The sequence below is a fragment of the Callospermophilus lateralis genome, chromosome 1 (assembly GCF_048772815.1).
Source record: "Callospermophilus lateralis isolate mCalLat2 chromosome 1, mCalLat2.hap1, whole genome shotgun sequence".
Taxonomy (NCBI): domain Eukaryota; kingdom Metazoa; phylum Chordata; class Mammalia; order Rodentia; family Sciuridae; genus Callospermophilus; species Callospermophilus lateralis.
Window position 1 is genome coordinate 70,387,853 of NC_135305.1, and position 24,199 is coordinate 70,412,051.

At 39.9% G+C, this 24,199-nt stretch overlaps 1 protein-coding gene across 1 annotated transcript in view; it reads right to left on the minus strand.

Annotated features, from left to right (window-relative positions):
* Dock4 (dedicator of cytokinesis 4) overlaps positions 1-24,199 on the minus strand; it is a 445,040-nt gene that overhangs the window by 9,730 nt on the left and 411,111 nt on the right. Inside the window, exons 38-49 of the mRNA XM_076835166.2 lie at positions 22,792-22,896; positions 19,074-19,215; positions 17,190-17,356; positions 14,203-14,289; positions 10,653-10,829; positions 9,861-9,944; positions 6,418-6,537; positions 5,934-6,055; positions 5,479-5,599; positions 4,186-4,267; positions 3,944-4,053; positions 1,484-1,556 (exon numbers count right to left, since the gene is read on the minus strand). Coding sequence (XP_076691281.1) covers positions 1,484-1,556; positions 3,944-4,053; positions 4,186-4,267; positions 5,479-5,599; positions 5,934-6,055; positions 6,418-6,537; positions 9,861-9,944; positions 10,653-10,829; positions 14,203-14,289; positions 17,190-17,356; positions 19,074-19,215; positions 22,792-22,896 — 1,390 coding nt within the window. The remainder of the gene's footprint in view (positions 1-1,483; positions 1,557-3,943; positions 4,054-4,185; positions 4,268-5,478; positions 5,600-5,933; positions 6,056-6,417; positions 6,538-9,860; positions 9,945-10,652; positions 10,830-14,202; positions 14,290-17,189; positions 17,357-19,073; positions 19,216-22,791; positions 22,897-24,199) is intronic.

Sequence of the window (24,199 nt, forward strand, 5' to 3'; positions counted from 1 at the left end):
AGATATAGTCACTGGTCTATTTTAAAACTTGTTTTTTAGTGGAAATTTATGGACATGTGGCACCCAAAAAGGGAGAAGGCAATGACATCCTAATATTTCAACAGTTTGTTTGGCAGAACTATTGGGAAAGCATGCCTGTACCATGCCACCTCATTGACTAATTCTTTGAAGAAAGAAGTCTTGTTCCTGAAATCAGTGGATTGCAGTGAAGTATGTCCTAAGGAAACCATTTGGAATACTGAGTGCCATTCTTATTTTGTGATCTGTCTGCTCCATGCTTCACTGAGATGGAGGAATATGGAACAATCCTGCCAGGAACCAAGGCAGGACGCACAAGGTTGGTGACAGTCACTATGCAATGAAGTCCGCCTGGAGTTCCAGGAGCTCACTCCCTGTATAGATACTGCCATCTCCTGGACATGTTGAAAATTTCCACATTTTCCCACTAAATTGCCACTTTCATTTAACGGAGTGGAATGACTCTTAAGATATTTTTTCTCTATTCCTTTTAAATTTGCTTTGTGGTTCTCTTTTGATAGAAGAGATGAGAAAAACAGCACACCACCCAAGTTCTAGCGGCAAAGATCAATGCTTGACTCAAAACATTAAAGTTAAATTAGCATTTTAAAATTATTTTGGCTAAGGCCTCACTACTTTCCATCTTCTTTTGGAAAGTTTTAATGTTAATGTGTCAGTACCCAAATGACAATACAGTCTAGTTTTTAATGAGAGCAATTAAAGTGCACTTTACCAGGACGTTTCATTAGGGACTCTTGATTCACTGGCCTGTGGGACTGCTCCTATTTTTGAGGCCTGACCCTGAAGCCACAAATTGGTGACTTGCTGCAAACCCCCACCCCCCACAGTTGAAGAAGTGACATTTAATCTGCTCTTCATCTTCTGCCCATGTTGCAAAACTAATGCTAATTGGCTGCTTATTCAGATGCATGTATTTGGTTCTCATTTGTGTGTGTCTGCGTGTGTGTGTGACCTTGAGCAGGGCACACTCCGTTATGCACTGGATTGCAATTTTTAATAATATTTAATTGTACAAGACCCATATCTGAGCCACCACAAACAACAGATGAGCTGGCTGAATGGGCTTTGTAAGGGAGACAAAGGATAGGGACCACAGAATCAGTCTGCCAAGTTGCTATTTTCATTGTGCTGAACAAGTAACCTAATTGGCAACTTTGTTTCAGGAAGAACAGGCTTCACATGGGGACTCAATGAAAGACAACAAAAGTCATTCAACAGAGGCATTTCTAAGTTGCTCAGATTTTGCCCTTAAATCTCACAAACAGTTGATGAAGAATGGATCATGAATACTGTCTTTCATTAGTTCCCTAAAGAGTATACTAGTCCTGATCATTAAGGACCTAGAGCCCTGCCTTCCACAGGACACACGGAAGACTGGAGAAAATGAGGACAAAACAAACCCTTATACATCCCAGGACTGAGGAGGGGGCTGGTAGATACCCACCTTTCTCAGGGGCAGAAAGATTTGGGTCACTTCGCGGCAAGGCCCCATCTCCAATGTGATTAAACAGCATTCTCTGGAAAGGGATAAGAGTCTGTTTTTATGATGCAATATACCAACAAGGGAGACCTTTTAGAAAATGACATGATTATCTCCTTATTGAAACTTTTTGTTCAAAGTATTTTTTTTAATATGGTATGATGAGCCTAGGAACAAAGAATTTAATTATACTTAAGGGGAAAAGAGCCTTAGGTTTTGAGAAAAAGAATAGTGTTTTAGAAGTTTGTATTTCATTTTAAATATCAATGGTAAATAAATATTTATAACAAAATATAGAAAAAAATATTAAATAGTGGTTGAGCTATGGTTGAATTGAGGATAAGTTGTAGTAGTGAGTAAAAGTTAGTTTACTTTTAAACTAAATACAAATGCTAGACTGGCAATATGAAATTAAGGTAAGAATTAAAGGAGAAACTGTAGCTCAAAAAATTCTCTAATGAATGGATGTTTTAACCCCTTCACATTTTAAATCCAAATTAAGTTTAAAAACATATGAAATGGTTAATATTCTGTATTTTTTAACCTATAAAATGCCAGTTTTACATGGTGACCTATTAAAAAAAAGTTCCAAGTCCTTGACTAGATGCACTATGGCAACATTATTATTGTAATACTGGCAATATACACACTGCTTTGAATTTTACCCAAAGTAGAAAACTCAGGAGAGTAATCAGGGAAGGCTTTCAGAGTTTCCCATGCTGCCAACATACTTTCCTAGAGCAGATGGAACACACTGTGAAATCCCCTTGCAACATCAAGTGACAAAGGGAAATAAAACTGGTTAGCTGGTTCAGCCAAACGCACTCAGATATAATTTCTGCAAGACATCAGTGCTGCGCAGAGGAGGTATCCTGGGACTTTCAGGAAGATCACACAATCAGCAAAGATAAACCAATCAAGCCAAATCCCACTCGCTCTCATCCACTTCCAGATGCAGCTACAGACTTCTGCCAGGATGGTGTAGAAAAACAGAGAAATTAGCTGGAGTAGAAATAACTATTTTTCTCCGCTTCTAAATTACTCCCAAATAATCTATAAAAATTCAGGGCTACATACAAATCTTCAACTTTGAAATCATTCTTTGATGCTCTAGAAGCGCCCAAAGGGCTGAACCCATGACCTCAACCTTCAGATTAAGAGAATCACTTTGAAGCCAAGTTTGGGGGAGGAGGGTTCAAGCCACATTCCCTTGTCCCTGTGAGGGGTACTGGGAAAGCCAGAGGATGCAGCCACTTTGCCCTCAATGCCTTAAAGAAGAATGGCCAAGGCAAACAGATTGCTCCTGCACTCTTGGGGATTTCAGAATGGAATGGATTGCAGCTCTCTTATATAGGTAAGAGAAAAAAGAAAGAGTGAGGGACAATTCACAATAGCCAAATTATGGAAGCAGCCGAGATGCCCGTCAATAGATGAATGGATTAAGAAAATGTGGTATATAACACAATGGAGCTTTACTCAGCCATAAAGAAGAATGAAATTATGGCATTTACCAGTAAACAGATGGAACTAGAGAACATCATGCTAAGTGGAACAAGCCAGACTCAGAAAACCAAGGGTTGATGTTTTCTCTCATTTGTCGAAATTAGAACAAAATAAGGAAAAAGTGCATGGGTGGGGGGCGGATCTGATATCATAAAGATATAGGGAAGACCAGCAGAGTAGAAGAAGGAGATTGTGAGAGAGGAAGAAGAGAAAGGAAAGGGGAGGAAACGAGCAATGAATTTGACAAAATCATGTTATGTGCATATATAAATACACCACAGGGAATTTCAACTATATGTGTATGTGGAAGCACCAACCAAGGATGGATAAATGGATGAGCAAGGAGAGAGTCAGTGGAGTAAAAATGGTGGCAGGGGTCATAGGGAGAGGGGGAGAATTGGAGACTGAAATGGAGTGGGTCAGATTCCGTGCATATACGATTTTGTCAGGATGAACCTAGCTACCAGGAATAACTATAATGCTCTAATTAAAATTTTTTTTAAAAAAGAAAAGTGCCAGGTAGCAGGATACTTTTTCTTGAGAGTCATCTGCTAACCTAAAAAGCTCCCCCAGATTTCTGTTACATACACATGCAAACACACACACAGGCGATCCATTCACCCACTCCCCCTTGGAATGTTTAATAAAGAAACAAAATATTGGTTAAAGAGGAAAAAGGATTTCCCATTTTCCTTTTCAGCTGTACTGCTATACAACCCATATAGCACTACCAGAAATACAAGGCTCAGACAGAATGCCTTACAAAGGGCATAAAACAAAGGGGGGCTCTTCACCTAGCCGGCCTGTGGTCTGACAATGCCCATTTGGTTGCTTTTGGAATCTATGGTGTGCTTCTGCAGAGGTACGTAAGCAATTCCAGACTTTTCCCTATATTCTGGTTTCCTCACCCACAAAGAATACCTGAGATGGTTCCACAGGTGTTGGATAAATGGCACTGCAGGGTCTTTCTCTTGGGGACAGGCAAGAGTTTTCTCTGGAATGTTTGTGTTTGTCAGATAGCAAAGGAGAAGCTGGGAAGAGAAGGGAAGAATCATGTGTGGTGGCCATTTTGGACCTGTTTAGAGGCAAGAGCTGAGCTTCGGTGGCAGTAGGCCACAGGTTTCTTTGGACACCCTTAGTCTCCCCCACATTCTGGCACTGACCTCTGGCACTCGATGGAGCAGAACTTGTCACATTAGGTGAAGCAGAGTGAGTAGAACTCAGGCTTGAGGTAGATGGACTTGGCTGGAAATACATGAGGAGCTGTTACATACTGTTTAGAGGCTTCAAGTGACATGGATACATTAGAAACAAAACCATCAACATTTTTTTTTTCAAGTTAGCAAAAATGAAAAAATAAACATCAAAAGGCCATTTAAAAATATACAAAAATCTTACAAACTCAGACTGATAAGAAGTCCTGTCTGAATTAATCAAGAATCTGAGCTTTTCACTGACACCAAAGGAATACCTGTGCATTCATTTGTGCTACTACTGTCTGTGACTGCATACCTATTAGCAGCACACACCCAAAGAGTCAGTAGAGTGACTTCCAGCCCAGGGCATGTACTTGGGCAAGGTCTGTAAAAGGCACAGGGACTGCCTTCTCATTCTTTTAAAAAAATGAATTCAAAGCATGAATTTGGAAATACATGTTGTACTCCTTTTCCAAAGAAGGTGAGGGGAACAATTCAGCTTCGTCCTACTAAACTATCCTAAATGCCATATTAGTGATGTCTAAATAAAATGTTTCATTGCAACACTTATATTGGCTCTAAAATACTTAAAAACTATATTTTTTTCTCTTATAAAAGCTTTATTAGAGCTGGGTATGGTGGTGCATGCCTATAATCCCAGCGGCTTGGGAGGCTGAGGCAGGAAGATCATGAATTCAAAACCAGCCTTAGCAAAAGTGAGGCGTTAAGCAACTCAGTGAGACCCCATCTCTAAATAAAATACAAAATAGGGCTGGAGATGTGGCTCAGTGGTCGAGTGCCACTAAGTTCAATCCCCGGTCCCCCTCCCCAAAAGAAATTTATTATGGAAAATTTCTGATACGTATACAAATAGAGACAAAATTTTAATGAACCCTGAAACCAGGTCTTTCTTAAAGAGCCACCTGGACATGCTAAGGGGCAGCTAGTGTAGCAACACACTTCAAGAAATTCAGAACGGGTGGGGGGGGGGTGGGGGGGGGATGGTAGGTCTCAAAGCTAACCCTGGGTGGCTTGCCTGGGCTTTTCCATTGTTGTTCATGTCTTCTTAAAGTGATGGTAGTTTGGAAACATCTTTGCAGGCTCCAAAGACCAACAAAGCAATAAGAGTGTTTAAAGGTTTGTCCTTAAGTCAAGTTCTTGCTTGAAGGTCTGTTCATGAGCACAGCAGAATGAACAGACACTCTCACGATTGAGACAGAAAAGGAATAAACACGACCAGACAAAAAGCTAATAAAGTACCTGCATGTTAAAGACTTCATCAGAGCTTTCTGATTGCCCTGTAATATTGCTTACTTCAGCAGAAGCTTGTGAGGACAGTGAGGAGGAAGAATACCGGTTGACAGCTGGGTAACTTAATGGGCTGTTTCAGGGAAAAAAAAAAAAAAATGGTCGTTAACTTGGTCTCCAAATTGCACTTTATTACATGCTGGCAAGGTATACAACAAAAAGGGGGGGAGAGTAGACATCCCATTTTGTTGTCTCCCATTTGCCTCAATATAATCAAATGTTTGAGTTTGTTTATTTCTCATGCTGTTGCTGTTTTACCAGTGGCAGATGTCTGCAGCTGCCTTGCGGGTTAATTATTTCATTAAGAAAGAGCCCATTTGACAAATTATGCCATAGAGAGTGAGAGAATCATTCCAAATCATCTTGTGGGGATGCCAAATCGTAAGGTAATTCAAAATATGACTTACCTGCGCCTAGGAATTACCCTGGTACCATCTGGGCTCATGGAAGCTGGTGCTGAGTTCCTACACACCCGAGGACTTCCATTAGGAAAATGAACAGGACTGGCTTGGATACAAGCAGAGAACTCCTAAAGATGTGGTAAAGGAAATATTTTATTACAGTAATGATATGGGCAAACTAACTGCCACGATATTTTAATATACTAGATACATGTCCTAAATGCCATGAAATCTTTACATAGGAAACTATTAAGGTAAATTCCAGAATTACTAAGCCTTCCCTCACATTGTTGTTTACATGATACATAAACATGGCAAATAGCAGACAATGCATTTTAAATATTTAAAGACTCCATGGTTAGTGCTGCAGTTTGGCAGAAAAACCAAAAGATGTCACTATTGGATACTTCATTGTTTGTCTCTTCAAAAAAAAAAGCAAAGGGCAGTAGTTAGATAGATTACTCCCCCCATGAACACTGAGCATACATACCTGTATCCCTAAGCTCGACTTCATCACAAAGAACTGATCAACCAGCTTTTTGTGAAGGGGTCTCATATCTTGGGGTACAAACTTCTCATGCACGGCCAAACCAAATTCCAGAATCTGGGCCTTGATAATAACATAAGGAAAAACCCACATCAATGACCATCTCTCACAGTGTATGCTATGAACCAAGCACTGTATGCATGCATTATTGCTAATCTTCTGGATCCCATAAGAGAGGAACAATTGTTACTTTATGAGGGAGAAAACAAGATCAGAAAAGTCTTGCACGTAGTAAAAGACAAATGGGGATTTGAACTTGGGTCTGTCTGATTCCAAAGACTTGGTTTTTCCTAAGTTTCTTTCTGTGTATTTTAGATCTTGAAATATAAATCTCCATTTGACCCTTTCCTTCCTTTCCCAGCATGGGATAAGAGTTGCTCTCTTGTTAGGAGGGTCAACCAGGTCTCCTCCAGGAATCTCTTCTCTGGATGGCAGTCTCTCTTTCCTGTTATCCTCCTCTCTTCTATTAGGTTCTTCTGTGACCACCCCCAAATCTCTCCCACATTTTCAAACCCTGTCAGGAAGGAAAAAACAAGCAGAAATTCTGCAACTGTCGATATGCTTCGTCTTCTTCTTTTTTTTTATTTGAACCAAGGATGCCTAACCACTGAGCCACATCCCCAGCACTTTTTGTTTTTTATTTTGAGACAGGGTCTGCTTACAGCCTTGCTAAATTGCTGAGGCTGGCTTTGAACCTTTGATCCTCCTACCTCAGCCTTCCAAGCCACTGGGATTATAGGCACGAGCCACCAAACCAGGGCTTCTTGTTTTTAAGATATTATTCTTGTTTGCTAATTACAACGCAACAAAGGAACAGGTCGTTCCTAAAAAGTTTTCCTGCTGTGAGGACCCAAAAGGAAATGGACATAAACATGTTAATCTCCTTTGTTCATCTAGAAAAGGGAATAGTGTATGATTCCTTTGATTTGAGTACCAGCTATCTTGAAAATTTAAAAATGCTAAAGTGATCAATACAACTAACTTCTTAATCTGGGAGGAAAACAAATGATACTATACTACAAGGTTTTGTATCTTTCCAGCTCCTGAAGATTTTAGGTTGGAAGTTCAAAGCCAAACAAAACTGACCCTAATGAGTAAGAGAATCTAGCAGCTTCCCTAAGCAACAATGAATGACAACGCCTGGATGCCCACCCTATCCAACACATTTGTAAAAGAGGGAAAACACCTTGAAATAAATATGAAGGACACCTTTGAAAGAAAGAGCTAGAGTGGGATAAAGGTGCGGTTGACCTCTGTGCTGAGGGGACGGGAAGGATGAAGGAGCTTAGTCTAGTTAGAGGAGCTGCCAGTCTTCTCCACTTTACATGCTAGCTGTTGAGCCACCTCCCTTTTCGTCAGACAATATTGCAAGTTGGTCATTCAGGAAGTAGACTCTGGCTTGGATATTAGGATGTTCGCTGGGGAGAACCTGTTGGTGGATCAGAAGCAGAACTTGTCGAAAAAAGAAATGAGGCTGCATGGCAAGTTGGCCAGCTACTGCCTAAGCCCTAGGGAGCTTTACTGTGTCATCCCATGTTGCCCCAATTGGCCAGGTTTATACTTTCCCCTTAATCTTGGAGGTGCACCATTTGGAAGATAGTGCTGTGGGCCAGGTGGCTCTCTGAAGCTGAGGTAATCTTCAAAGGACCTGACAGCTGGATGTGTCTGTCAAGGGCCATGCTCCAGGAAGGAGCACAGGGCAGTGCCTCTTCATGGCAACAGATAGCTTATCTGAGCTACCTGGGAAGGATGGCACATTCTCTAGCTCAGGCTCCTAATCAATGGTCCCACAAACATGGGGTCACATGACAAGTCATTTGTACCTCTTATCTATACAAGAGATCTTGTTTCCTAGGCTACAGACTTCCCCAAAAGTCCTGGTACATAATTAGGCATGATGTGGTGTAAATAAATGCTCCCTGGTTATTTTTCCTGGGAAGCTTCTTGGCCCTGAGCTTCTACTTTAACTCTGGGGAAACAAATTTACTCAGGCTGAATATAGCAGACACAGCCTGAAGCAAAGCATTCACATGAGATCATGCTCAGGTAAAATGTAGATTAAAAAAAAATCAACCAAGGTGAAAGCCATCCCATACTCCTAGGAATTAGATGACCTAACCTGTTTAATTCTAATAGCTACATCCCACCCGGGGTCACACTGAGAACTTGATTTATTCTCTATTTCACTGCAGATCAATGACAAGTAATTCCTCTTTCTTTTCCAAAAGCTGTGCAAGTATCTTCATCCATGGCCAGTTTTGTGGACTGAGCCCAGTGAGCATAAAATATGGACTAAAATCAGATACAACCGCATCGCTTTCTAATCTAAAAGAACACGTTTTATCTATCACTTTGGTGTTATCAAGTGGGGAGAGATGCTTTTTCCCATTTTATCATACATGCTCCACTTTTCCTGGGAATAAAATGCCTTTGTTTCCCATTTCACTTAGATTTCTAATCATGTCTCTTCTACCTCTGAGGTATTCAAACCATTTTTAGGCCAAAAGCTATAATCCTGGAAGAGCTTAATCTTGGAAGTACACAGCAGGCAACAGATTAGTCACTCCAGTTCTTTTAATTGATGGTACCAAATAAGTAAATATAAACAATGTTTTTTTGGAGTAGAAAATGATGAGTTCTAGCTGGGCGTGGTGGTGCATGCCTATAATCCCAGATGCTTGGGAGAATCTGGAGTTCAAAGCCAGCCTCAGTAACTGCAAGGTGTTAAGCAACTCAGAGAGACCCTGTCTCTAAATAAAATACAAAAATAGGGCTGAGGATGTGGCTGTCACAGTTCATTCATTGTTAAATTTATTTTTGTATTCAGTGGTTGAGTGCCCCTGAGTTCAATCCCTGGTACCAAAAAAAAAAAAAAAAAAAAGGGGTGGGGAGAGTTCTATTTAATTTTGAACATTCTATATCATCTATAGGCATAGTCTGTAAAGCACAATATTTGTTATAAAGCAAATTCTACTGATTGTCCACTTTCTAATTATAACATTTGCATAATAATCTCATTCATTCATTCATGCACTCATTCATTTACTTTCAGGTAGCCTGAACTTATTTACACACAAATTTTTGAGTGAGAAGTCAGCAATAAGCCTACAGAAAGTCTTTTGGGGAAAGAACATTCAAAGAGACTACATGAAGTGCTTGCTATTATGGGCTGCCATAGTTCATTCATTGTTAAGTTTGTTTTTGTATTCAAGTGGGAAGAAAGAGTAGAAATTAGTTAGTTGGGATGCAGTACAGGTGTGCCTGCTAACTCCTGATCACCACTTTAGTAGACCACTGATTCAGAGAACAGTGTAGGCGGGCCTCTGGTAAGTAAGCACATAGCCAGGCAAGATGGAGAGAAGGTGAACGGCTTCTGCTTCACTTACCTGCTCAAGCATCAGCTCTCTTAATCGTGCAATTTTCTCCCCATCTTCAGGATGACTTAAAATATATTCTTTGACAAAGAATGCCTAGGAGGAGAAGGGACAGTCTACTTCAGGACAGTTACCAAGGAAGTAAAAGACACAGTTGTTGTTTTTAAAGACCTGGCATCTTAAGAGAAATGACATGATTATAAACCACTTGGGGACAGATGGAATGATTCCTAGTGTGGGTGGCTGGTCAGAAGGGAACATAAGGAAAAGATTGTTAAAGGAAGATCAGAGATTGTACAGTAAGTACCTTTGGTAAAATAAACAAAAAGCAAACCTATGTCAATAAGATATAGGGCATTCTAGCCTAAAATAAATTGTTGCGTGATTCAGCATGACCAAGATGGTGGCCTCATCCTTCAGGTGACTACGTACTTCTGTTTAAAACTAAAAGGGCAGAGGAAAAGTCCATTTAAAGGATTGTCTAAACAAGATCAGACTTTTCTACACCCAGGAACCTCTTTGCTCATACAAATTATTTTAGACAAACATTCATTAAGCAATCCTGAAATCTTTACTACTTTTATTCATATGAACACATCCTCAAAACATTACATGTTGGGGAAATGGAGTAAGTGGACATCACAAATGGCTATACATTTATGCTATTTCACAAAGGACTATATATGTGTCAATTGTAGCCGTTTGTCTGTATGGTGATATGAATACATATTTTGAAAAGATTCATGACACCCTAAGAAATCAAAACTGAAAACTTTCTCTCAAACAACAATCCCTAATTCTCACCTCTTGGTACCTTGAAACCCCACCGTTAACTGCAGCATCTATGACTCCATTCAGGCACATGGTCAGGGGGTTAATATTTTGCATCTGTCTTGTTTGACATTGACTAATCAGGGTCTTCAGCTGCTGGTTCTTATTTTCCAAAACTTCAATTGCGTTTTCCAGAGGACTCATTTCAATCTGATAAGCAAATGAGCATAAATATATATATAGAATATTGACTTTTTAAACACTCAAGAAGTAAGGAGGAGAAAGGAAAAGGAAAGAAAAAGGAAGAAAAAGAAGAGAAACAGGAAGAAAAAAGTAGATTATCTATGTTCTGAATTACCAATACTTCTACCAGGAGCCATGCAGTAAAATAGAAAAGGACGTGAAAGTCAAGTTAACTGTTCATCAGTAAGGTCTGAAAAGGGCAGGTAATTATATTCATTGATTAGAATGTGGTTTGGATAATCATCATTCATTCATTCTAATTAGTACTGTAACAATGAATTCACTCCTTAAAATCCAAGCATCCCATGGTTCTCTTTTCTTCTGAAGGACTAAATATTGAGGGACCCCAAATATTATTATTACCTTTTTAGATGCTTATTTGATACAAAGCACCATGGGAGACAATAAAGATCATTTGTAGATCCTCTGGTGTCAAAGGAGCTTTCAGCTCAGCTGGTGTTTTAGTCAGCTGAAACATTGCTGTGACCAAAAGACCCAACAAGAATAACTCAGAGGAGCAAGTTTGTTTTAGCTCACGGTTTTAAAGGTTCAGTCCATGGTCAACAGACTCCATAGCTCTGGGCCCAGAGCAAGGTAGAACATCAGGGTAGAAGGGTGTGGCAGAGGAAAGCAGCTCAGGAAATGAGAGCCAGGAGAAGAGTGAGCTCTTCTCAAGAGGGACAAAATATACACCCAAATGCATACCCCGAATGACCTACTTCTTCCAGCCACACCCTGCCTGCCTATAGTTGCTGCCCAGTTAATCCCTATCAGTGAACTGGTCCACAGATTAGGTTAAGGCTGACATAAACCTAATCATTTCACCTCTGACCATTCTTGCATTGCCTTACACAGCTTTCGGGGGATACCTCATATCTAAACCACAACAGGTGAGAAGAGGGGACACAAGCCCAGATGGACTGGACTTCACATGCACCGCACAAGACGGCATACAGTTGGGAGTTAAGAAAACAAGATGATCATATACACTCAGCATTCATTTGTTGAGAGAGCCAAGTCAAATCATAATGACTTGCTGGGTTGTACAGTGGCCACAACTGTGAAAATGACAAAAGTGCTCTTCAAATGAACTACAGATTTAAAGACATTAGTGTTTTCACAAAATCTTATAAGCTATCGGGATGTATGATTTAAAAAATAAAGATCTATAACTTCATATGAAACCTTTAATGCCACATTTCTGAATTTATAGTTTTTCAGATTTTCTCTTTTCTTTTTGGCAGTGCAGGGGATCAAACCTAGGGTCTTGCACATTAGGCAAGTGCTCTACCATTAAGTTATAGCCCCAGCTCCTTGAACTTTCAGATTTTAGAAAGGTAATATAAGGCATACAATTCAATAATCCCCATCAGGATCTGGGCAGTTTCCTTTAATCAACTGAATAAACATGTCTGCAGTGAAGCTTATAAGCATTCACACAAAATGACAGTAAGTTAATAAATGACCTTACATTGAAGAGCTTAGATATATAAGCAAATGACTTTTAAGTCAAATAAATGTAAACATCTTTGGTTCTCAGATTTGGGCATTGCAGACAGGAATCTCAATTCATTTTGGCATATATTTATTGCAGACCTACTTCAACATATCTGTGTTCTTGATGGCCTTATATAATAGGAATTAAACCAGCAAGTCAGTAACTTTAATAGATGGTGGAACATTCCAGGCAGCAGGAACAAGAGAACAACACAAAGGCTCTTAAGAGTGGGCTGTGCTCAGGGAACAAGTAGCCGAGTTTGATTTGTTCTGACAGAACATAAGATTACATATTCTAATAAAGTAGGCAGCTGATGTTTGAAAGGCTGTGTTTAGTAAGCTCTTTTTATCATTACCAGCGTGCTGTGTGTTTGTGTATGTGTGTGTTTCAAGAGCTAGGACCACTGTTAAGACCTCACTGAATTTAATGCTCTGGGTTTGATGGATCTAAGAGGGCTTTCTGAATCATTATCACAGCATGGATGACCAAGAGCCCTTCTGTGGGTTGGTCCATGCCATTCAGTAGGAAGCATAATAATAAGACTTTCTGACCACTGGGTTTGGCAGTCTCCTCTTTTCCATGGAGGGTACCAGGCCGTACCAGCTTTTGGGGATCCTTGATTCAGACTACACAAGAATACAACCGCAATGATGCAATCTGCTAAATTGAGTTCAATTTGTTGAGGGAGCTGTATTAATTTTTTTGGCACTGCAAAATGAAAATCCCATTAAATCCTTAGCTTAATTGAACATAATAAGCTGAGTTTTAATGCTGAGCGATTTGAGTAGGACTAGCCATTCTGGAAAGACAATTTGGGCAGGAGCTGCTGTTATTCATTGACAGCGTGGCCCTGTTACCTAATTAAAGTATGGGTTTAATTATACTTTCACAGTTGGCACACTTTCTTTCAGATAGAGGACCAGATCCAGCCATAACGGATATACTAAGAGCAGGAGGTATGCTGGGAGGGTCAGGGCTGTTAGCCTGAAGAGCAGTAGAGATGGCAGTATGCTGGGTCTCATCCTCAATGTGGCTGCCTCCAGCTGCTATCTCCTTGTTATCCACTGCTGGGGAGTGGAACAAAAGGTGTGTTTGACAATCAGCTTAGTGCTGTGTCTACCAGGTTCTATAATGGCATCTACTGATCTCTATCTGGTACTCCATGCAGGACAGCTCAGTTACTAATATCACACCATCCCCTCTACTGGAGACTGCAATAGTATAGACTTATGTGTGTCATACATGGTGCTGGGACTTTATATTAGCTTCATTTTACCTATAAGGAAACCAAGGCTAGGAGAAAAGAATACCACTGGCTTTGGAATTAGAAAAATCTGAGTTTAAGACTGTCCTGTTTTCAACATTTTGTTACATAACTTCTGGCAAAAGCTTTTAGTCTCTTGTTAAAAATGTTGAAAATTGGGAAAAGAATACATTACTCTGATATAAGAATACATAGCTTGAATATGATGATCCAGTAAGCCATGGTAGGCAGCCTTCTTGACACTGGTCTGCCACACACTACACACTGAAGGTCACTTAGCTATCTAGAGCAATTAGGAGAACTGAATTTCACTTCTTCTCACTCAAGGGCCCAGGTAGTTTTTTATAGGCTGCAGTCACAGCTGTTTTCAAGGAATTTGTCTGGCTGGATGGACTAGGACAAAGTTAATGTTCACCATCACAGCCTTAGTAACAGCAGTCAGTATCATAAATATTCACTAACTTACTATGAGTGAATCCAGGGACTTGGAGTCAAAAACAGAAGCAATTAATATCCAGCATGATTCCAGGTGAGCTACTGTGATGAGAAAGTACTTGAGAATAAGCTCGGGTCCTTACCACTTCACGCTTCTCCACTTCAAACCAGCGGGAGATGCCAGGTAAACTCTGCACCAAATAAAGTGATGTTCTCTCCACCCAGAGGCTCTACAAAACAGAAAACAAATGAAGTCCCCCGTTGCCCTTCTTTCTAGGCACTGAGCTATGACTAACACGATCAGGTTTTGCTTATTCGTCACCTTTTCTTTAGTCTTCGCTTGAGCACTCAAGAAACTTATCACAGTAAGATGCTGCTGAAGCTTATGCTAATAAATCCATTGTATGGTGCCTGGAACTTTTTTCTATGTAGAATAAATGAGCTCGTACTTCAGAAAGCAAGCTTTAAAATATAAAAATAGGCCATCGTGTTATATTCTTTGCTATTTCTCTAATGTGTGGATTCAAACTCTTTGTCCCTCAAGGTTTAGTCATTTTTACCCGAAAGAAGGAACTGAAGGAGCTAGTCAACGCAAGACTACAATAACTGGTATCCTAAAGAAAAAAAGAGCTTTAGGGATCATGCACCTTGATCTTTCCATTTTAAAAGTGAAGACACTTTAAGCCTTAAGAGACAATGGACCTGCTGAAAAGCAGCACACTAATCACCTGCAGAGCCGCACTGACCCCACCCCTAGAACCTGTCGCTGCCTCTGCCTCCTCCTCCTCCTCCCCTACTGTACAATGGGTCCACCCAAAACATTGTAATCTAGACTGACCTTTGAGTTGGCCCAGGGCTCCCTCTGACCAGGACTAGCACCCTCAGGACGTAGCTGCCTTTGGCACAAACTGCTGTTGTGACAATTTTCTCTTTCATCAACCCATTTTCTACCTATGCCTCATTTTTTCTTATTTAAACCAAGAGGATATGAAATGCCTGAAATTGTGCCATTTATTCAACAACAACAACAACAAAAAGGAAGGATTTGTTTATGCCCGTTGCGAATTATCGAAAGGAACACGGCAGCGTCACTGTGACAAGATTTCACAGCATTCTGGTGGTGACAGGGAGGTGAGCAGATAAATAAGATCTTGGAGGGAAGAGAAGGAACATTCAAGTTGCAGCGAGGGATGCAGGTGTTCGTGCCATGCTGAGGAGGGGGATGGCAGCCCTCAGAGGGGGTGACACGTGAGCTGAATTTTGAAGAGTGAGTAGGAGTTTGCCAGGAGGAGAGTGGGGGTAGCTGCGCAGGCAGGAGGAAGCAGCCCGCACAGACGCCGAGTGGCTTGTGAAAGGGCACCGTGACAGAGAAGGAGAGAAGCTGGGTGTTGCTGGAACTGAGGGAGAGGGTGGGTGAGTGGGTTGTGGTAGATACAGGCTTGGGGGTGCAGTTTGGAGCCAATTCTGAGGGCTGAAAGCACAAAAATGAGGAGCCAGATTTACTGTCCCCCGCCCTAGAGATGTTGCTGTATCAATGATAAATATATAAAGCGAGGGCCATGAGGAAACGTGGTGCAGTGGAGATAGTGATGGAGAGGGTGTTAGAAGATGTGGGTTCCAGTGCTGTGCCCAAAGGTAATTAGCATGGGACTTAGAGCAAGTCAGTTGTTTGGCTCCAGTGCATCTCTGACTTGTTAACACTGGAAGCAACTGCAAGGAGAACTACATCATAAACTAATTAGATCTTCAGTGGATTTTAGAGGCAAAAAGAGAAACAGAAGTATCTAGAAAGGACTAGAAAATGATCATGGATCTTCTCAGTAATATCACAGTGATGTTTTCCAGTGGTCTCCCTGCCTTGCTACGTAACCCACCAAACCTTCCTGCACAAAGAACTGCCCTTTATTCAGCTCTAATGGAACTCTGCAAAATGATCACAGCTTTCCTTTCTGATTCTTGAAGGTGAATAATCCCTGGAGTGACTGTTGAGAGGACTGGGAACCAACATTTAGGTAGGGCTAACAGGTGAGTCAACATTAGGTAGACAGGTAAGTAGGTTTGGATGTGGTATTGGGGATTGATCCCACTGCCTTGCACATACTAGGCAAGTGCTCTAAGTTACATCTCCAGCCATTTTTATTTTACTTTGAGGCAAGGTCTTGCTATCAGGCTGCCTTGAACTTGTGATCCTCCTGCCTCAGCTTCTCAAGTTGCTAGAATTACAAGTATACACCTCTGTGTCTGGCTAACATTAGGTAATTCTGACTGAAAGTATTGGGAGAATGCTTCCTAGCTCAAACAGAGAATATCTGTAATGAAAGATGCTAAGCCAACGAACTCCAATAATAAATTCACCTCGAATTTTTTGATTAAGTGCAAAAACTGACTAACTGGGGATTTATCTGGTCTCACTGTGTCTTTGTTTTCAAAGAAAGGGAAGATTTTAATTTATGTGCCAAACAATCTGGACCCTTCTCCCCATGGGGTTGCAGAACTCTTACCCTTTTTGGCTGGGAGCAAGCTGAACTAGGAAGGCATATTGGAGCTACTGAGCAGACAACGCAACACATGCCTTTACTTTGGGTTCTCTCAGAAATCCTAATTACACACCGTTCTAATGAGGAAAAACAACAAAGATGGCACAGAATTCACCCACTGTACTAGCAGTTTACCCGCCTGTTCTCTGTCTCAGCATCGCCTGTTTTCTGTCTCAGTGTCCTCTGTTCCTGAAATATTCTTTACTCATTTCAATCTTGTATCTGAGGATATCCTGAGGTTCCCTCAATGGGTTCAACATGAATAGGCAAGAGGACTGAGTTCAACCATGAGTTCTCAAAGACAGGTCTAAGGACCACTGGCTTTAGAACTGTAACAAGAAAGTTGATTTCAGGACCTCTTCCCACAGCCAAGACAGAATTCCTGGGCTTGGAGACCAAAATTCTTCTTGTAGGAAACAATCCCCATTAATCTGATACATGGAAGAGTTGAAGAACCACTATACTAAGGGATTTCTAGAGCCCCTTTTGGCTCTGTCACTATTCTGAGCATTTACCAGAAGAGTCTTGCCCCAAGGAACTCATAGTCTAGAAGAGAGTATGAGGAGAAAAATGCAATAAGAACTGCACGGTACCTTGAATTCATTCTCCTTATCTTTTGTGCCTTTGTGAAATGGTCTATCATAGCGGAATTTCCAGATATGATTCACTTTATAGAAACTTTTGATGTTGTCCGGAACACCCTCTCTCTGCAGGACCTCCTGGCTCTCTGGAATAGGGGTCACAGCATATATCTGCAAATCTAGGATTAAAGAGTCAAGGAGAGAACCTGAACTTGGCAAACTTAAAAGAAGTCTGGCTCGAACTGAGCTGTGTGGAGAGAAGAGGATTGTTAATGATCTGGTGTTTCCATTTCGGTTGAAGTCATTTATAAAATTGCCAAAAAGATGCTAGAAACACACTTGAAATCATATCTCAAACTATAGGCCTTGAACTAGTTCTAGGTAGGTGATTCTGACAAAGGGTCAGGTTTAAATTCCCATGGCCTATGAATTGGTCTTACCAAGCTTATTACTGATTTGTGTGTGTGTGTGTGTGTGTGTGTGTGTGTGTGTGTGTAGGGGGGATAGTTTGGATATTAGTTACTCAGATCACTCCTAATCCTTGTATGTGAGACACTATTTTGTGTGTGTGAATATGTGTGGGCATCAAATCTACTTGTACATGCTAGGCAAATGCTCTAAAACTGAGCTACAGCCCCAGCCTTCGTTTTTAAAAAATTACATTTTCAGGGTTGGGGCTACAGCTCAGCGGCAGAGTGCTTGCCTAGTATGTGTGAGGCATTGGGTTCAATCCTTAGCACCACATAAAAATAAATAAATAGATAGATAAGTAAAATAATTATATTAAAAAATAACTGTAAACCTTAAAAAGAAAATTGAATTTTGAGACAGGGTCTTACCAAGCTTCCCAGGCTGGCTCACTTGAGAGCCTCCTGCTTCAGCCTCCCAAGTAGATGGGAGTATAGGTGTATGCCACCAGGCCTGGTAAAGCACTTTTATCTTAGTTTGTGCATGGCCCTTTAGAACTTATTGTTTGTTTATAGTATTAAGTAAACCCTTATGTTGCCATGACCAAATACAGAAACCAGAACACTGACAATGACTTACATTTACATGTGTGATGCTGTGACCATAATTGTATTTTTCCATTCTCCTAAACCAGGTATTTAGGTGTTTAGGTGTAATTGACATTTTAAAAAACTTCATTAAAGGGCTCCCATATTTACTTGTATGTTTATCATCTCTTCTAATTCCAATAAAGCAAAAAAAAATTTTTAATGTACTTTCTTGCTTCTCTTGCATTTTGGCTTCTGCTTTGAGATGGTATCCATAATTGTCACTTGGAATTTTACATGTTCTTTAAGACCATTGGTTTCAGACAAAGGCAGAGGAATTCAGGAAGAAGTATGGTGATGAACTGCCTTTGCCTATAACATCTGTGTGATTTCAGCTGACTTGCTTGTGTTTAGGTGATGGGTGGGTGAATTGCATGGTAACTACTAAAGGTGTCCCAGATGTCATAGCTAAGTCTCCCCTCCTTCATTCTAGAATAAAAGTATCAGAGGAAAACAGAGTGAATGATTTGCATCTGCACCCCTGAACATACTGCTATCATCCTGAACTGAAGTAGCTTCCACCAGGTAAGTCAGAGGAAAATTATTCTAAGGGCAATCACTAAAATGAGCTTTAAAAGCAAGGTTGAGATACAGAGGAGTTTTAATTAAAAGGGAAAAAGTTCTTCAATAGAATCTGTAAGGGATTTCTTTTCATCTGACACTATGATAAAAAATTCAACAATTCCTGTTCAGAAGTATCTGGGCTAAAATTAAGAAGATGAGGAAGAGTAAGAACGTGGCTATTGAGAAGGGCCCAGGGGCTAAACGCCCAGTGTGCAAATGCTCTGCCGCTAGCAGCCAGTGTGACCTGACTGGAGTGGAGCCTTCCAGGTGTGGATACACTGAGCTTCTGCCTGGAAGATGGTCTCATCAGGCTGGTTGGCGTGCTGCATGGCGATGGCATGGGGGAACTCGTTCAGCATTCTCTGTTGGAAGGCTTCCAACCTCTCGTAGTCATGCCCTCGACACACAAACTCCTTATTCTGGGGAGGGGGGTGAAACCAAAAACAAAATTAGGACTATATAGGTGATGACATTTATTACAGAGATAATATTAAAAATGCAGGGCAAAGATCATGCATTTCACTCTCTATTGCTCTTATGGGGACCCAATAGAACACCTCACTCTTCCCAGTTCACTTGTAGGAAGTGCAAAGATGCGTCTGATTCTCAGAGTACCAAAGAACAAAATGAAGCAATCGTGTTCCATCTAAAGGCTAATGTACACACGTGTTAAAGATGATTTTTATAAACCGGATGTCAAACTTATGCACATAAATTCACAATTTGGAGGGAAAAAAAAAGCAAATACAACAACTAAAAATGCATTCTTTTTAAAAGGCTTCCGAGGTCAGCCTTAACACTTCCACTGAACACAGCCTTCCGGAGGAAGGAAGATTGAGCCCATCTGTATTCCAACTTTCAAAAGGGCTGGCAAAGAAACCTCCCTGTTATAACCAGCTCAGCTCAGATGCCTGTAGCCAGGAATCGTCTTAACTGCCTGAAACTAGGATTTTGGAGTTTCAGGATCCTGCTAAATGTTAAACATATTTTTGATGGATTTAAAAAATATATATAATATGTCTTCTGTGGGTCAGAACTCTGTCTCATTTGGGTGGGGATATTGAAGGTTATTCTTGAGGTCAGCCAGAGAGGTGGGAAGATGGGCAGGTCTTTGAAAAGTATCTTAATGGGCTGGTTAGATACGAGGGAACCCTTTCTGACAGTTTCATGATCATGAAATTAAAATGTTGAGTATAGTTATTGACCAGGCACACCACACTTATTTACTCTGTACAAGCTTGGAGGTAGTCACCCACCCCTTCTCCATTCTATAATCTGGGAACAGACTCAAAGGCTTTAAGCACTTTGTCCATGTGCATAGTACTTAAACTCAGGTCTGAGTCCAAGGGCTGAGCTCTGCAAACTCCAAACATGGCCTGATATGCTCAGGAAAACCTCCCAGGAGCTACCAGTGAGAGCCTAGGTCCTAAAGAAGAAGGGAGCAGTTTGAGCCTGGGAGCTAAGGTCCCAGGTTTTTAGTGCTTTTCAGCTCTCTGAAGTTCCTATTATTATATAAAATGCCCAAAGGAAGACTTCCAGGTCACAGTGAGAGAGTCAGAAACTTGCTGTAGACAGCTATGGCACAGGTTCTGAGAACCTACCTCACTTTCCTACAAATCTCTAAATTAATGGTGATCCTTTGAAAAAACACAAAACTTTCTAGATACAAATTATACCTTTTGATGCAAATGAAAGTTGTACCTTCTGATGCTGTATTTTAACAATTTTACTAAAAGATGATACATTTTCTTGATAAAGTAGGAGATAACACAACCCCTTCCTAAAGGAGTGCCAAAATAAACATCTGAATACTTCCAAACTTAAATAGTTTAAAAACAATGCTTATATATAATAACACTTTGTAAAATCAGAGCAGTTACTGTAAGTGCATAAGTGTTCAGTAGTGTTAGGAAGCTATTTTGAAAGAAAAACTGTGGCTCTGATATTTGGGTTTTCATGAAATAAAAATAAATTAAGCATTTTACTTCAACAATATTCTGTTTTTAAAAGTCATAGCTTTATTAAGATAAAATTCACATACTACTATAAAATTCAACATTTTAAAACATGCAATTCAGTGGATTTTTTTCAGTTTTTCATAGAATTGCACAACCATCAGAATAATTTAATATCAGAATATTTTCCATCATCCCCAAAAGAAACCCATGCCCAATCTCACACATGTCCTTTTAGTCACTTACTTTCCTCCAGCCCTGGAAACCCCAAACTATTTTCTGTTTCTAGGGATTTATCTACTATGGAATTACACAATGTGGCCTTTTGTGACTGGCTTCTTTCATTTCACAGAATATTTTCAAACTTCTCCCTCATCATGGCATGGAATTGTATTTCATTCCTTTTTTTTTTGGTGGTGCTGGGGATTGAACCCAGGGCTTTGTGCATGCGAGGTACTACTAACTGAGCTATGTCCCCAGGCCCCACAATTCATTGCTCTTTGTTGCTGGTTTACTTTACCGTTTATCAATTAAGAGACATTTGAGCTGGTTCTACTTTTTTGCTATTATGAATAATACTGTCATAAACACCCAGGTACAGATCTTTGTGTGAAAGCATGTTTTCAGTTTTCTTTAGTAAATACCTACAAGCAGATCTGCTGGGTCATGTTGGTCAAGAACTAACTTTGCATGAGAAGAAAACCTACTTAGATCATTAAATTGTATAAAGGTATTTATTGAATTTTAAAAAATTATCTTGAAATTGATTAAATAATGAAAGAAAAAATTTAAAGCTGATGTTTATTTTTAAATAGAAAAAAAGATTAGAATCTGAGCTCTCTCTCTCTCATACACACACACACACACACACACACACACACACACACACACACAAAGTGAGGCCCTGCAATGCCCTTTAGAAACCAATAGAGGGTAACCCTTCTCTTTCATTTTGAAGGAAATCCCAATTATGTCCAGAAAAGCTGTTTTCAGAAGACAGATGATATAGAGATTGATTTATTGTAACTGACTTTTACGCAAGATTTACTGCACCAGCCAGTGAAGTTTTCCAATTTCCTAAACTCTTTTTATAATTATGGCTTCTCAACTACTTTTAAAAGGTCTACACTTTTACAATAATTGCACATAATATATAGATGTAAGGGTACCTCACTGTGCACTTGCTAGCAAAACTCAGAGTTTTATCAGGGCTTCATTATGACTTTAGGGGGCCTTAGGTACTTTGCCTTCACAGGCTTCTTGCTTCATAAAAAATATTCAAAATTATATTATGACTGGTTTAGTAAAGAGATACTAACATTATCTAATGCATAATATACAATATATAGTATATTACAACATTTTCTTCAACTTAAATGTCCATTTTCCCCCTTCTGATATTTAAAAGGAATTAAAAGTTGTATGGATAGCAGGGTGTAGTGGCACATGCCTCTACTCTGAGCTACTCAGGCTAAGACAGGAGGATCACAAATTCAAGGCCAGCATAGGCAATTTAGTGACACCCTGTCTCAAAATCAAGGGCTGGAGATATATTTCAGTGTCAAAGTGACTCTGGGTTCAACCCCCAGTACCACACACATACCTCCAGAACCTTGTGGAGAGTGTATGTTTCCAGAACCTACCTTTCACAGTTGATGTAAAACTGCCCTCTTCCACAGCCTGTAGCACCCAAACCCGTGAGGTGTTCCATTTCCCCACCTCCACCTGTTTTTCTCTAATGCCAACTGTATGAAAATTACAAACTGAGAGTCTATGAATATCAACCTGTGAATATCACAGGAGGGAAACTAAATTACCAAAGACTCCTTGAAGGATAAACTTAGAGACAGATTGTTGATTCTTGAGAAATTATTCAAAACAACGCATTCTAGCTTAAATATGGTGTTTGCAAACTACAAAATTTAAAAAAAAACTCATGATGTCATTATCTGTCATAAAAAGTCATTAATATTTTAGTTTTCCTGATTGAATTTATCTGTATGAATAGGATAAAAGCTAATTAAACAGTTTATTACTTACTCTCAAGAAAAATGGAAATTTTTTCCCATAAAATCCGACTCTGAAGAATTCTGGTTCCAGACGCTGCTGGTCCATAATTTTGTCATAGAGAGAGGCTTCCATCATCTAGGAAGATATCAGAGAGGTTGTAAGTATTCTATCCCATCTTTCAGCCCTACCAATTAATGGAAGAGGATATTTCTTCTGTGTAAAGGAAAACTGCATTTTAATTCAGTTGAAGAAAAGAAGCTTGACTCCTTTTTTTATGCTTTAAGGCAAGGATCAGCAAACAATCTAGAAGCATCCAGAGAGCAAATATTTTAGGCTTTGCAGGCCATGTAGTCTCTGTCACAACTAATCAACCCTGCTAGGCCCACAGGCTATAGTTTGGTGACCCTTGTTTAAAGGACCAGGTATATAATTACATGTTATCAACAGAGCAAATTACCTCTATGCATGTAGTCTATTGAGGGAATATTTTCTTCAAGATTAAATTACATAAAAAATTAGAAGCAATACCTTTCTGGAGCATCCTCATGCCAGATATACTCACCTGTGGATTTGTCTCCACCTTGTAACCTGGTAATGCATTTGGAAGGTGCAAACTTGCACAGGTTGGGACAGAGGTAAACCAACCAACCAAACCAAAGGAGACCCATAGTGAAAAATGCCGTCTGGACTGAAAACTCTTAAGTACGCGTCTTTGAAAATGTGCAAACTATGAAGCATATAAAGCTTATAGTTTCCCTTTTAAGGTATGATTATCATCTCCAAGGTTTCTGGAGAAAGACTAATACTGCACTTGAAGACTTCCCCCCACCCTCAGTAACAACACCCCAAAGAGCAGTTGGTATGAAGTGTAATGCTTTGGGTTTATAAAAATCTTAATGTCTATGGCACCCAAGGGCTCTCACGGGTAAACATTGTAACCTCGCTTCTGTTACAGGGACAGGATGCCAAGAGAAGAACAGCAACGTTTTTATATAAAACTGCAGTGCCTGCCAGAGTCAGCACAATGAACTTATGTTAAAATAAGATTTTTTTTCATGCTAAGAGAAATATCAATGAACTGCTAACATGAAATACTATGCCAAGAGTATGGACCTAGTTCCTGCCAGGTGAATAAGTAACTTATGGTATAAGAAATTTTGAAAGCTATTAAAGGTATATGTTATCACCTCTTAAATGGTTACCTAAGATTAAAAGGTGATATCATGGTCTTTTTTTTTTAAATATATAAGAGCTGATGATCCTATTTTAGAAATCCCAAAAAACTTTAGCACTCATTAAATATTACAAAGTGACACAAAATGTTCATGATGCCCAAGAATAAGGACTTGGAGGACAAGAAGTACTTGTATGAACCTAAAACCAAAGGTGATACAAAACAACTGGCTCAGGAACAAAGACATTAAAGTCTTTCAGTTTG